Source organism: Urocitellus parryii, chromosome 7 (assembly GCF_045843805.1).
Source record: "Urocitellus parryii isolate mUroPar1 chromosome 7, mUroPar1.hap1, whole genome shotgun sequence".
Taxonomy (NCBI): domain Eukaryota; kingdom Metazoa; phylum Chordata; class Mammalia; order Rodentia; family Sciuridae; genus Urocitellus; species Urocitellus parryii.
The window spans coordinates 138,178,954-138,191,959 of record NC_135537.1 but is presented as its reverse complement, the minus strand read 5'-3'; the positions used below and the strand labels follow the sequence as shown (position 1 = coordinate 138,191,959).

The following is a 13,006-nucleotide window of genomic DNA, read 5'->3' as shown; positions in this document are numbered from 1 at the left end:
AGGGCTGGGGCAGTGACTTAATTGGGGAATGGACTAGGGCAAGTGCTGAACAAACAAACAAACAAACAAACAAACAAAAAAGATCGTGGGCAGATCCTGGATTGGGTCAGCAGGGGTTAGACTATGCTGCACAGAAGGTGGCACAGGGCTGAAGGGCTCCTTACCCTTCAAAGGGATTAAAGAGATGAGGTCAGAGAGGTCAGAGAGGCCCTTCTTGTCCCTTGGAATTTGGCTTCCAAAATGTATTTTTTTTTTTTTTTTAGGGAGAAGGGGGCTTTTGTCCCAGTTATCAGCCTTCCTACCCAAAAGGAGAACTCCTATTAATCTGTCAAAATCCAGCTCCAAGAGCAATTTTTTTTAAGAGAGAGAGAGAGAGAGAGAGAGAGAGAGAGAGAGAGAGATATTTTTAAAATATTTATTTTTTAGTTTTCGGTGGACACAACATCTTTATTTTATTTTATGTGGTGCTGAGGATCGAAGCCAACGCCCCGCGAATGGCGAATGCCAGGCGAGAGTGTTACCGTTTGAGCCATATCCCCAGCCCCCAAGAGCACATCTTAAGAACCTTCTTACTGCTCTTCAACACTCCGTATGTACTTCCAATTCAGCCCCCATCACGTCTCTTGGCAGAGATGTTGGGTGTTGGGGTCCTCTTCCCTAGAGGCCAGAAACATTGCAGTCAACCATTTTCATCTTTGGAACCTCAGTACTTTTTTGGTGAAAACGCCATGGGGAGATAGAGGCGTGGAAATGGATATGGCAGATTCAGAGCTTGCTTCGGAAGCGAGTGAGGGACTGACTGACTCAAGAGGCGGCGGGAGTCAGGTGGACCTGTTTGGACCAGAAGCTGCCTCCAGGCACCAAAGCTCTGAAGCAGCTATCGGAGTAAACAGAGCCTCTGGGGGGCGCCCAAGTCCTTGGTGTCTGAAAGGAACAGCTAGTGGCCGCACCAGCAGCCCCTCGCCGAGTGACTCAGCCACTACCTCTGGCGGGGGCGTGGGGGCTGGAGAACAACGCGGAGGGCGGCTAGCGCGGTTCCCGCCAGCCAGAGGCGGGGTGCGGTTGCTAAGCTCTCCAAGGCCTCCGAGAGCCGCGATCTGGGCGAACCTCATCAGTTACCATGGTAACACTGCGCCCCAGCCTCCCGCTCTAGGCCACTGAAGAGGCGCAGCCAATCAGAAGCTGTGGGCGTTCTCGGGGACCCCTCCCAGTGTGTGGGCGGGGGTCAGGAGATGCGGGGGGAGGAGGCGGAGCGTGGGCCGTCGAGATGCGGTATTTGCAACAGTTCTGGCGTGTTCACCCAGCTGCGCTGGGACACTTCCGGAATAGTTGTGGAGCGCCAGAGAGTCAATACAGGGTTCCCTCCAGAAGAGGCATGGCTCGCGCGTATCAGATTGATGGACCATCTAGGGAGGTTCCAAGCTTGTCTTGTTTCTCTCCGGTTGGAGAAAAGCCAGTCACTCGGGGGTCCTTCAGAATGCCTTACAGAGGGAATCTGGGCGCTGGGCACTGTCCAGCCACTTCCAATCAATTATCCTGGAGTTTCTCCAGAGACCCTCAACTTCAGGGTAGGCTATTATGGGAACACCCCTGCCCAGATTCACGGGAGTTCCACCAGGCAGCCCTTGGAGTATCACAGACAGCTGGGACTCCAGGAGCGGGCGTAGGTGTCTGTGTAAACATGTGTGCCAGCGAGTGTCACTACCTGGTAGGGTCTGGGGGCAAATGGGTTTATGCTGTGCATACCTAACACATATGACAGAGCGAGGGTGGGCGTGTTGGGGAGTAGATCCAAGGGGACGGTCTCCTCCAGGAATGTCTAAGGGGAGTCACCCGAGATCAGCTACCTTTGTCTCGCTTAGGATTTCCATAATCTCCATCTCGTTACCTACTGTCACCATCTATTGTTATCAGAATTCCTCCTTGAAGGCAAGACTTCCTAATTGAAGCTATGTTCTTAGAAAAATGTACGCATTTTAGCTCAAAATCCAAAGGTTTATGGACTTGCATTCGGGACTTGGAGTCCAGGTGGACACATCTGGAAGAATGAACCTGCACATAGGTCTCCTGCCCAGCTGGGCATCTGCGAGTCTCCAGCCCAGGTGCGCCAGAGAGGTTTCTGTGGTCCAGCGCAGAGTCCCACACTGCCGCGAGGTGGCGCCATAGCCGCAGCAGCGCCTGCCGGCCCCGACCGCTCCAGATAAGAGTGTGCGGAAAGCGCGGCGGGGCTGAGACGCGACCAGGACGCGGGGAGGACGGACCAGCAGGACAGACCGACCGGGGGCCCGGCGGGCGGAGGGCAGCACAGCGCAGCCACGTCCCCCCTGGATCCGCCGGCAGCCGGGCCCGGGGCTTCCGACATGCCCCCCAGGTGGGTCCTGGCGCTGGGGACCGGGAGGGACAAGGGACCCGGGACAGCCCGGTCCTCGCGCGCTGGCCGCCTCAGGCGCATCCTCTGGCGCGGGCGCCCCATCGCGATTGGCGGCTGGCGTTCTAGGCTCCGAGTGTCTCCCTCAGAGGGCTCAGGACCGCTGGGCCGCTGCTCCGCGCCGGGTTCACCGCGGGGTCAGCGGCCCGAGGCCGGCTCTGCCCGCACATGGGCTGAAGAGGCAAGGCGAAGGGAAGGGGAGCTGGCGGGCGGGGCTGGCAGGGGCGCTGCCCTGGCACAGCTCGGCGCCTGGCAGTGGGGCGGGTGGGGCGCAGGCTAGGAGCTGCCACCGCCGCGGGGAGGAAAGACCAGCCGGGCTGTGGCTGCAGGTAACGGACTGCGAGGCCCTGCGGGCCAGGCGGGGAATGGGGTCGGGAGGGCGGGCTGGAGGGCAGGGGAACTCAGGGCTTGGTTCAGGCCCCGCAGCCGCCTGGCAGCTGGAGTTGGGGGCCGTGAGGCAAGGCTGGGAGCGGAGAGACTGGGGCTGGCGCGCTCCTCCCGCCCTGTCTGAAGTTGGGAAACTTTTCCCCAAGTTTGGGACGGCCGAGTTCCGGCGAAGAAGGGGCCGAGGGGAGCTGGGGAGGAAGGCGCCGGGTCCGCTAATGTACAGCTGACGCCGAGGCCCGGGCCGGAACGCGGGTGGGGCGCAGGCCGAGGTCAGGGCAGCAGCCGGCTGCTCGCCGTGCCCGCCCGGGGCGCTGCCCCCTCCCTCCCCTGGGAGCTGCGTGGCTCCCCCCTCCCCCCCACCTGCTTCCTGCCTCAGCCTCCTGCCCCGATATAACGCCCTCCCCGCGCCGGGGCCCGGCCTTCGCGCTCTGCCCGCCACGGCAGCCGCTGCCTCCGCTCCCCGCGCCGCTGCCCCGGCCCCAAACAAGGGCCTGACAGCCCCTGATCAGGGCGGCGCCGGTGGGCACCGCGCTCGAGTTCTCCGTATCACCTCTTCCAACTGGGGCAACTTCTCCCGAGGCGGGAGGTGTTTCCTATTCGGCTCCCTTTATCCCCACTTGGGCAAACTTCTCGGCCCTGAATGACTTTTCCTGAAGCGGACATTTTACTTAAATCGGGTAACTGTCTCCGGAAAGGGTCACTTCGCCTGAACAGTTTTCTCCTTGGAAGTCCCCAGCACCTAACCCGTGTGCCCAGCAGCGTCTGGGCCTGGGGCGCACAGGCCAGCCTGGCCTCTTCTCCATCCGCAGGCGTTCTCCTCCTGCTCGTTACTCTGCTTCGGGCCCGCCGGCCTAGGCTTCCATTCCAGGAGGCCGCTGAACCTCCTCCACCAGTGCCCAGGCCGCGGTGCTCGATGCCCCTGCTCAGCTGAAGGGAAGGGGAAGTGGAGGGGAGGAGTGCCGGTCTGGGTACAGGAGGCGAGGGCGCTGCGCGGCTCTTACCCAGCTGGTGTGTGTCCCCGCAGGAGAGTGTGCTGGGCAGACGATGCTGGACACGATGGAGGCGCCCGGCCACTCGAGGCAGCTGTTGCTGCAGCTCAACAACCAGCGCACCAAGGGCTTCTTGTGCGACGTGATCATCGTGGTGCAGAACGCCCTCTTCCGCGCGCACAAGAACGTGCTGGCGGCCAGCAGCGCCTACCTCAAGTCCCTGGTGGTGCATGACAACCTGCTAAACCTGGACCATGACATGGTGAGCCCGGCAGTATTTCGCCTGGTTCTGGACTTCATTTACACCGGTCGTCTGGCTGACGGTGCAGAGGCTGCGGCGGCAGCGGCCGTGGCCCCGGGGGCCGAGCCGAGCCTGGGCGCTGTGCTGGCTGCCGCCAGCTACCTGCAAATCCCTGACCTCGTGGCGCTGTGTAAGAAGCGCCTCAAGCGCCACGGCAAGTACTGCCACCTGCGGGGAGGCGGCAGTGGCGGCGGCGGCTACGCGCCCTACGGGAGGCCGGGCCGGGGCCTGAGGGCGGCCACGCCGGTCATCCAAGCCTGCTACTCGTCCCCGGCCGGGCCTCCGCCGCCGCCTTCCTCTGAGCCGCCGTCGGGCCCCGAGGCAGCGGTCAACACTCACTGCGCGGAGCTGTACGCTTCGGGCCCGGGCCCAGCCACCGCACTCTGTATCCCAGAGCGCCGCTGTTCCCCGCTCTGCGGCCTGGATCTGTCCAAGAAGAGCCCACCGGGCTCTGCGGCTTCTGAGCGACCACTGAGTGAACGTGAGCTGCCCCCGCGTCCGGACAGCCCTCCTAGCGCCGGCCCCGCTACCTACAAGGAGCCACCACTCACCCTGCCGCCGCTGCCGCCGCTGCCCTTCCAGAAGCTGGAAGAGGCCATACCGCCTCCGGACCCGTTCCGTGGGAGCGGTGGCAGCCCCGGACCCGAGCACCCCGGCCGCCCCGACGGGCCCAGCCTCCTCTACCGCTGGATGAAGCACGAGCCGGGCCTGGGTAGCTACGGCGATGAGCTGGGCAGGGAGCGCGGTTCTCCAGGCGAGCGCTGCGAGGAGCGCGGCGGGGACGTGGCAGCCTCGCCCGGGGGCCCCCCGCTCGGCCTGGTGCCGCCGCCGCGCTACCCGGGCAGCCTGGACGGGCCCGGCGCGGGCGGTGACGGCGACGACTACAAGAGCAGCAGCGAGGAGACTGGCAGCAGCGAGGATCCCAGCCCACCTGGAGGCCACCTCGAAGGCTACCCATGCCCGCACCTGGCTTATGGAGAGCCAGAAAGCTTTGGTGACAACCTGTACGTGTGCATCCCTTGCGGCAAGGGCTTCCCCAGCTCTGAGCAGCTGAATGCGCACGTGGAAGCTCACGTGGAGGAGGAGGAGGCGCTGTATGGCCGGGCTGAGGCGGCTGAGGTGGCTGCTGGGGCAGCCGGCTTAGGGCCCCCTTTTGGCAGCGGTGGGGACAAGGTCGCTGGGGCTCCAGGTGGCCTGGGAGAGCTGCTGCGGCCGTACAGATGCGCGTCCTGCGACAAGAGCTACAAGGATCCAGCCACGTTGCGGCAGCACGAGAAGACGCACTGGCTGACCCGGCCCTATCCATGCACCATCTGTGGGAAGAAGTTCACCCAGCGGGGGACCATGACGCGCCACATGCGCAGCCACCTGGGCCTCAAGCCCTTTGCATGCGACGCGTGCGGCATGCGCTTCACACGCCAGTACCGCCTCACAGAGCACATGCGCATCCACTCCGGCGAGAAGCCCTATGAGTGCCAGGTGTGCGGTGGCAAGTTCGCACAGCAACGCAACCTCATCAGTCATATGAAGATGCACGCTGTTGGTGGTGCGGCCGGCGCTGCCGGCGCGCTTGCAGGCCTAGGGGGGATACCGGGCGTCCCTGGCCCTGACGGCAAGGGCAAACTCGACTTCCCAGAAGGCGTCTTTGCTGTGGCTCGCCTCACAGCTGAGCAGCTAAGCTTGAAGCAGCAGGACAAGGCAGCTGCAGCCGAGCTGCTGGCGCAGACCACGCACTTCCTGCACGACCCCAAGGTGGCGCTCGAGAGCCTCTACCCGCTGGCCAAATTCACCGCGGAGCTGGGCCTAAGTCCCGACAAGGCGGCGGAGGTGCTGAGCCAGGGCGCTCACCTGGCTGCTGGACCCGACGGCAGGACCATCGACCGTTTCTCCCCGACCTAGCGCGCCCCTTGCTGGCCCGCCTTCGCCTTGCCGTTGCTTCTCGGCCCGGCCCGTACCCCTAAGGAGAAGCGCGGCACACCGTGCCTGGGACAACTAGTAGCAGCGGCGTCGTCGCCTGAGTGGCTGCCCCACCTCTTTGCGGCCTCACCTGGCCTCACTGCTTTGTGCCTTAGCTGGGGGTGGGGATGGGGGAAAACCCCAGGACGGGGTGGGATGGGGGAAGGGAGATTTATATTTTTGATATCAGATTTGACCAAAGGAGACCCCGGCCTCTCCCTGTGGTTCTTTGGCCCCCCTCCCCCGGCTCCATGCTGCTCTTTGGGGGAGGGGTGTCACTGTTGGGGCGCTCCCAGCCCTACCTCCGGCCCTTGCGACCACACCCATTCTCACTGTGAATCTCCCCGCTGGGGTCGGAGTATCGGGCAGAGTTGTGGAGAGGGGAGGGGACTGAGCCAGCCGGAGGCTCCCCACCTTCTGCTCCTGCCCGCCCGGGACTGATAATGTGAAGTTCCTCATTTTGCACAAGTGGCACTAGCCCCAGGGCCAACCCTTTCCTCTCCAACCACCAAGGTGAGGAGTTATGGAGCCAGGGCCAAGACAGCCCTGGCTTGCCTCATCTCCCACTCCCACGGTGTCCCTTACCCTTCCCTGGGGCCCCGGATCATATTTATTGCATGCTCCCCGGGTGGCCCCCCCATCCTGAGCCCAGCCTGGGCTGGGCTGGAAAGCGGTCTCCTTAGCTCCCTCCTCCTATTTTGTATATTTCCTACCTTGTACACAGGCTCTTTCAGAGCCGCTTCCATTTTCTATACTCGAACCAAACAGCAATAAAGCAGTAACCAAGGTTCCCAATCCTGCTCCTGTCTTCTGCCCCTGCACGTGGACATGGGTGGGCTGCACCAGGGTGGTGGAAGAGCTGCATACATACAGGTGTACAAGCTCAGATCTGCCTCCCCTCCCCAATCCCAGAAAGACATCAGCAAAAGGTCAGACATGTTTCATAACTAAAAATTTATTAAGGAAACAAAACCAGTGCTGCAAATGGGACAGAAAGAAGAGATGGGTCTCCCACCCACCCAGTCATTGGACTCAGTCAGGGAGAGGATCTTAAAGGAGAGGCTGGGGATCCTATAACCCAAAGAGCCCAGTCTTCTGAGTTGAGGGTCTGGGGAACTTAGACCCCCCACACTACTGGCTTTGGCTCTGCTGCAGAGCCCCCCCCCCCTTTCAGGCATTATTTTGGGCCTTTGGGAAGGCATAACTCCCATCCTTTGGGCAGGCTATACCTGGTCAGTGGGTTGTTGGGGGATTTCCCCACTGGTCCCATCAAGATTCACCTCTGTCCCACCTCAGACCCTGCCTTCCTTAAGTCCTCTTTATCTCTACCCTTGGTTTGGAGGAACTGGATAGAGGACGCCTCCAGTGTGAGGTTGTGAACATGGATACCAGGTAACTGGGCAAGAAAAAACTCAAAGGCTAAAGGGCCCCTGTGTCAGTTCTTCTGGGGAGCAGAGGGCAAAGCCAGAAACAGTGAACATGCCAGGTGAGGAAAAGCCCCTCCGGGCACTAGACTGCTCTACCCACAGGCTGGGCTATACCAGCCTCAAAGCTTCTCAGCACAGGGGTTTGGGAAGGAAAGACAGGTAGAAAGTTTTATTAGGTTCCTGACACAGGTAGCAGAGGAGGAAAATTCAGAGTGATAACTTCCACAACAAGAACTGAGCTGAGGAAGTTGGAGGGCTGGGGAGGGTGAAAGGAACCAACTAGAAAGGGAAGCAGGTGAGAGGATATTCTGGAGGGAGGGCAGGCAGGAGGGGGATGGTAAGAGTTGAGGAAATTTCCCACAGGGGTTCCAGCAAAAGGCAGGCTGATGGGGGAGAGGAAACAGGTAAAGGCCACCCAGGAAGCATGGGCCTGAGACCAGATTCCTTTCCCTCTAGACCCATGATCATCCAAGGGAAACCAAGGGGCAGAGTGCAAGGGACCCATTGATGTGGGTGGGAAAAGGAGTAACAAGATGGGAAAGGAATAGCAGGATGGGTATGGGTGTTTGGGTGCGGTTAGAAGAGGTGGGGGGGCATAGGGCTGCTGTTAGGGACATGGTGTCCAGAACCTAACTTGGGTCCGTGGGGGATCCAGGCCTCAGGGAGATGGAGAGACACCCTGGGCACTCTTGTCACCATAGCCAAAGCCTCTTGGATACATCCAAGACAAAGGTTCTGCAGAATAAAGGGGCCCGTGATTTCACCTGCTTCTGATGGAAACTGTAAAATCTCTACCCCATCACCACTGGAGAAAGGTGGCGAGTCCTTGGGGTGAGCTGGCCTTCCCCCAGCCCTGGAATGAGATGGGAGGGAGAAAGGCTGAGAGAATTGGCGGCCTATCTGGCTTGCCCACCTGTTGTTGCTGTAGCCAGCCACTTCCCTGCTAAATCCTGGCAGCCCAGGAGGGTCCCAGCAGCTTCCGCCCGACCCTTGGGAGGGGCTCTGTGAGGAGCAGCTCCCTCACAGCACGGCCACGGCGTGGGTTGGAAGAGGATGGTTTATTGTCTGGGTGGATTGGTGGCTCAGGCACGTGGGCATCTTCCGTGCTACACTGGCGCCTGGTGGCCTCTCAGGAACGGTTCCATGGGGGTGGGCCCTGGCATGGCCCCCTCAGCCCACCTGGGCCCATGTGAGGAAGGCTGGGATGTCCCGCACAGGCACATTCCTCGTCAGTGCCTTTACACGCAGGTTCCGGTCATCAGTCAGCAGCACCACCTCCCGAAGGAGGCGGATTGGCTCCTCTGTTGGCACAGAAGGCAGAAGGGCTTCACTGAGGAGAGGTGGCAGAGATAATTGCTTTGAAGGGGATGTGGGACTAGAGGGGACAACACCAGCCTTTTCTTAGCCTTTCCATAAGTCCTTTCCTTCACCCAGACTCTTGGTCCAGGGTGTCCTTCCCCTACAGTTTAGAAAGGGCCGGGATGGACCAGGGCTGCTCTTCTGCTTTGGACTCCCATCTCCCACACAGGACTTTGTTCTGCCTTGTGTCTGAGAGCTGCCCAAACCTGTTGGCCTCCACAGACTTGTCTTCCAGAACTCTGAACTGAAGAAGCAGTTTCACTCCTGACTGCATGGCTGGCCCTGGGCTCACAATACCACACTCTTTTTCGCACATCTCCTTCCAAGGCCAAGGCTTGAAACATCCAGATATAGAAAAGCAAAGATACACAGAAGCCAAATGCATGGCTCCTAAGTGTGGTGAGAGGCTAGCTAAACAGAGCTCTGAGAAGGTGGGCAAGGGTCCCTAGAAGAGTTGTGTCAAGGGGTTCTGTGGCTGTAGCCAACTGGTTTTCTTCTATTAAATTAATCCATGTATATGAAACAGTATAGAAGAGCAGAGAGTCAGGATTGTCTTCTCAGCTCTCTGTCTCATACCTAAGGGGTAGTTCTTTATTTCTTTCCATATTTCTTAAAGCACATTTACAAGTACTTATACGTATATGTGCGTGTGTGTGTCTTACAACAATGTTAATCATACTAGTCATACTTACTTTATTTGAACTTTATATACTTTAAAGATCTTTCATATCAGCACAGATACCTGCCTTTCTTTTTAGAAGAGTTTTTAATCCTGCCATTACCTCTCTTCTCCTCTTTAACCTTTAAAGTACTGGAGAAAACTTAAAGCAGGGCCACTCACTCAGACAAGTGATACCCTCCCCCTGGCATGCCCATTCAGGCGGCAAGTCCACTTCTCAGTTCCAGGCTGGGCATTTTCTGGAGGAGGTCCTGTAGACAGCGAAGCTCAGGAAATGTCCTGCAGTGCTCACTGCTGCGTGGGCTGGGGGACTGCTAAGATCCATGTCTGACCTGAGAAGTTTCAAGCTTGCCAGCTCTAGGCAGGGAGGCTAAGAACTGGCTTTCAGCCTCAGGAGTTGTTTGGGGGATGAGGGAGGGAGAATCCTGTGGGGTTGATGGTGTGGGAGAGGAGAGGAGGAAGGAAGGTGTGATGGAGGCACAGGGCTGTGATGGGCAGAGGGAGAAGGTGGTGGCCATGGGTAATGGGAGACCCCTTCCATTGCTTGGGTGGGGACTGGCACCCTGGGGTATGTAAGTATGGGGTAGGGTGGTGGTAGAGTGTGGTACATGGGGCTCCCAGCTGGCTGGCTGGAGCCCCATCCTTCCTACCCTGGGCCTCAGACAAGGAGAGTCCCAGGCCAACCAAGGCCCAGCATTGCTGGCAGGGGTCTGCAGGGGTTTCTGTGGATACTTTGAGACAGTTTTAACAATAAACATCCTCTGTTTTGACACTGGTAACTTCACTTTGTTAGAAACCAGAGACTGTCATCTTGTCAGGCCCCATCCGCCATAATCCACATGATTTTAAAATTCAACATCGTTTACACATAAACATTTGGTGACGGTTTCTCTGTGAATCTGACAAGTTAATCTGCTAAGAATTCACACTGACAAATGGGGTTTGATTACACCAGCCGTTGCTGATGTAATTGTGATAGGGGCGGTCCCCAAGATGGCAATGAGTTCCTGAAGGCTGCTTAGGGTGAGGTACAGGGGTGGAGAGACTAGTGGGGCTAAAGCCAAAATGCAAGTGTGCTACGAAACAAACAGCTCTGAGTTTGAGCAGTGTAGGAGCCAAAAAGGCCTTCAGCAATCCTGCCTACTTCTCCCTGAGAAAGGACCCTTCTAGGAAGCTGCCCTGTGGCAGAGCACAAGCTCCTCTGTTAGGCTTGGCAGGATTTCTTTTTATCACTTGAACATTCCAGATCTGGCCCTAAGGGACAGTACATGCAAACCATGTGACAGGGCCCTTCTGAGGAATTGCAGTTGTGGACTCATGATCAGCCCTTGGTGGAAGGAAGGAGTAGGCGAATAACCGCTTTAGGAGTAACTGCTAAAGAGCCAACAGAGGAGAGAGAAGGGTGACAAAGATGGAGAGAAAATGACAAGAATATATATATATATATATATATATATATATATATATATAGGAGGAGAGGGGGAGAGAGAGAGAGAGAGAGAGAGAGAGAGAGAGAGAGAGAGAGAGAGAGAGACCAAATGGTGAGAGCCACCAACTCTGCAGATGACACTGAGCTAGGAGGTTCTAGGAATTCTTTCAAGAAGGAGGAGAAGAAGAAAGTCTAGAACTAGAAGTAGAAAACCATTGAGTGTCACTGATCCCGTGGGGCTGTGCAAGAAGAAATTGAGGGTTGAGGCAGATGTTTACGCACTTGGAAGAGAACCCTAGGTCCTCTGGCCCAAAGATGAGACTGTGCTCACCAAAATATTCTTTAAAAGCTAAGCTGTGGGCTCAGCCCTCAAACTTTCACTTGCCTCCAACTCTAACTGGCCTGAAAAAATGCTACAGCTCATGGCCATGGAGGCCTGAAAGAAAATCCCACTCCTTGCTAGGGAAGTGCCCTCTGCCCCAGCCCTGATATAAACACTCAGGATGCACTGAGAAGGGTAGGAAGGTGAGTATCACTAAGAAAAGGGAGCATGCCCACTAAGGGCCACGCACCTCAAAACTGTAGAGGTCTGTCCTCAGAAGACCACAGCCAGAATAAGCTATGCTGAATCATGAAGACATTCTTGATGCCCCAAGAAAGGAAATGGATGAAGACTGAGTGGGAAAGTTCACTACCTAGAACTGGACTTCCTAGGCTAGGCTCATCTCTAGTTTGTCCAGGATCCACCAGATTTATCCCCTGGGGGTGGGGAGGGTATGACTGGGAGACCTGACCTCAGGGAGGGAAGCAAATGGGCTGACCTTAAGTTTGCATAGATCCTGCTTAGACTTCCTAGGCCAGGGCTTGCAGCGGGTCCTTAGAGGGCTGGGAACGGGTAGGATGAGGTAAGGCAGGGAAATGGATGATCCCGAGGCAGAGGCCAAGCTGTACCTTTGCTGGTGGGCATGAAGTCCTTGGCCTTGTCTTTGCAGTAATGGAGGCAGCAGGAAAGGATCAGGTCATCGTTGTTACCCTGGAGGAAGACACTGTGAGAAGCACCACTGGGCAGGAGGGGGCGCCATGCAGAAGAGGCATAGGTGTGTTTCCAGGGCTACATCCTAGGGTCCTTCCCCTGCATGCTCTGGCCCTGCTTGGCTGGCTCATAACTGCTGAGTGATCTAGGAGATAAGGGACTCCCCACTCCTAGGCCTCTATGGCAGCTGCCGTGGTTGGCAGGCCTTCCTTTAGTCCCTCCTTTCTGGATCCCCTGTTTTGACAATGGGCTGTGGGACTTTCCCTTCCTACTGGGGGGTCTCACCAGCTGGCCAGTGATGTCTTCACTGCGGAAGGCGATGGATTCAAGTTCATTGCCTCGGCTGGTCAGAGCCCGTAGGCAAGAGTCCCGGCTCTCGAATCGTCGCTCGAGAAACTCAATGGACTTCCGGGCCTTTTCTTGCACCACACGAGCATAACCGCCAGCCCGGTGATCTGTCTCCTGCCCCTTGGCCAGGCCATCCAACTCATTGATCACTGATGAGACAAAGCCCAAATGGTATCAACCCTAGCAATCCTGTCGTTTTCATCCTCTGTTTATTCACTTTCTCAGTCAGCCCCTTCAGATCACAGAAGCCACCTTTCCCAGAGGAGTCTTCCAGTGAAATTAGGGTAGGAGAGGAGCTTGTGGGGAAAGAGAGGTCCTATCCAGTCAAAGTGCCCTATCCCCTTTCTACTTCTTCTCTTGGGGTCTCCACCTTCTTTCTGGGAGGAACACAGGAGGGATTTTCTGGAGCTGCTGTCTTCAGAGGAACAAACCTGGCCCCTCTATTGCATTTTTTAATTATAGCATCAAATTAGAAGGTTTCTCAGGAGACCAAAGGGAAAGTGAGACATTCTGCTTGGGCTACTTGATCCCCAACCACTACAGTTCCAAGAGGGGTAAAACTATGGCTCACCCATCTGGCAGAGAACAGGGAAATCACCATGTTAGTCCCACTTCCTAGGGCCCTGGTATTCCTCAAAACCATTCGCTTGGCACAGTACTTCCTTGATAC

At 57.6% G+C, this 13,006-nt stretch overlaps 2 protein-coding genes across 7 annotated transcripts in view; one reads left to right on the top strand and one right to left on the bottom strand.

The window, feature by feature from the left end:
* Positions 1 to 2,234: 2,234 nt before the first annotated feature.
* Hic1 (HIC ZBTB transcriptional repressor 1) lies at positions 2,235 to 6,177 on the top strand. Of its 2 annotated transcripts, none has more exons than XM_077801322.1 (2): positions 2,235 to 2,371; positions 3,840 to 6,177. In XM_077801322.1, the coding sequence occupies exon 2, from the start codon at positions 3,860 to 3,862 to the stop codon at positions 6,002 to 6,004; it is 2,145 nt and encodes a 714-aa protein (XP_077657448.1). In that variant the 5' UTR covers positions 2,235 to 2,371; positions 3,840 to 3,859; the 3' UTR covers positions 6,005 to 6,177. The 2 variants fall into 2 exon arrangements, with proteins under 2 accessions (XP_077657448.1, XP_077657447.1); XM_077801321.1 differs by lacking the exon at positions 2,235 to 2,371 and adding an exon at positions 3,250 to 3,492.
* A 49-nt stretch (positions 6,178 to 6,226) lies between these two features.
* Smg6 (SMG6 nonsense mediated mRNA decay factor) overlaps positions 6,227 to 13,006 on the bottom strand; it is a 233,327-nt gene continuing 226,547 nt past the window's right edge. For 2 of the 5 annotated variants that reach the window (XM_077801316.1, XM_077801317.1), the window contains exons 17-19: positions 12,274 to 12,485; positions 11,907 to 11,988; positions 7,004 to 8,789 (exon numbers count right to left, since the gene is read on the bottom strand). In XM_077801316.1, coding sequence (XP_077657442.1) covers positions 8,659 to 8,789; positions 11,907 to 11,988; positions 12,274 to 12,485 — 425 coding nt within the window. In that variant the 3' untranslated portion in view covers positions 7,004 to 8,658. Of the gene's footprint in view, positions 8,790 to 11,906; positions 11,989 to 12,273; positions 12,486 to 13,006 lie in introns of all 5 variants that reach the window. The other 3 variants (XM_077801319.1, XM_077801320.1, XM_077801318.1) reach the window with 2 other exon arrangements.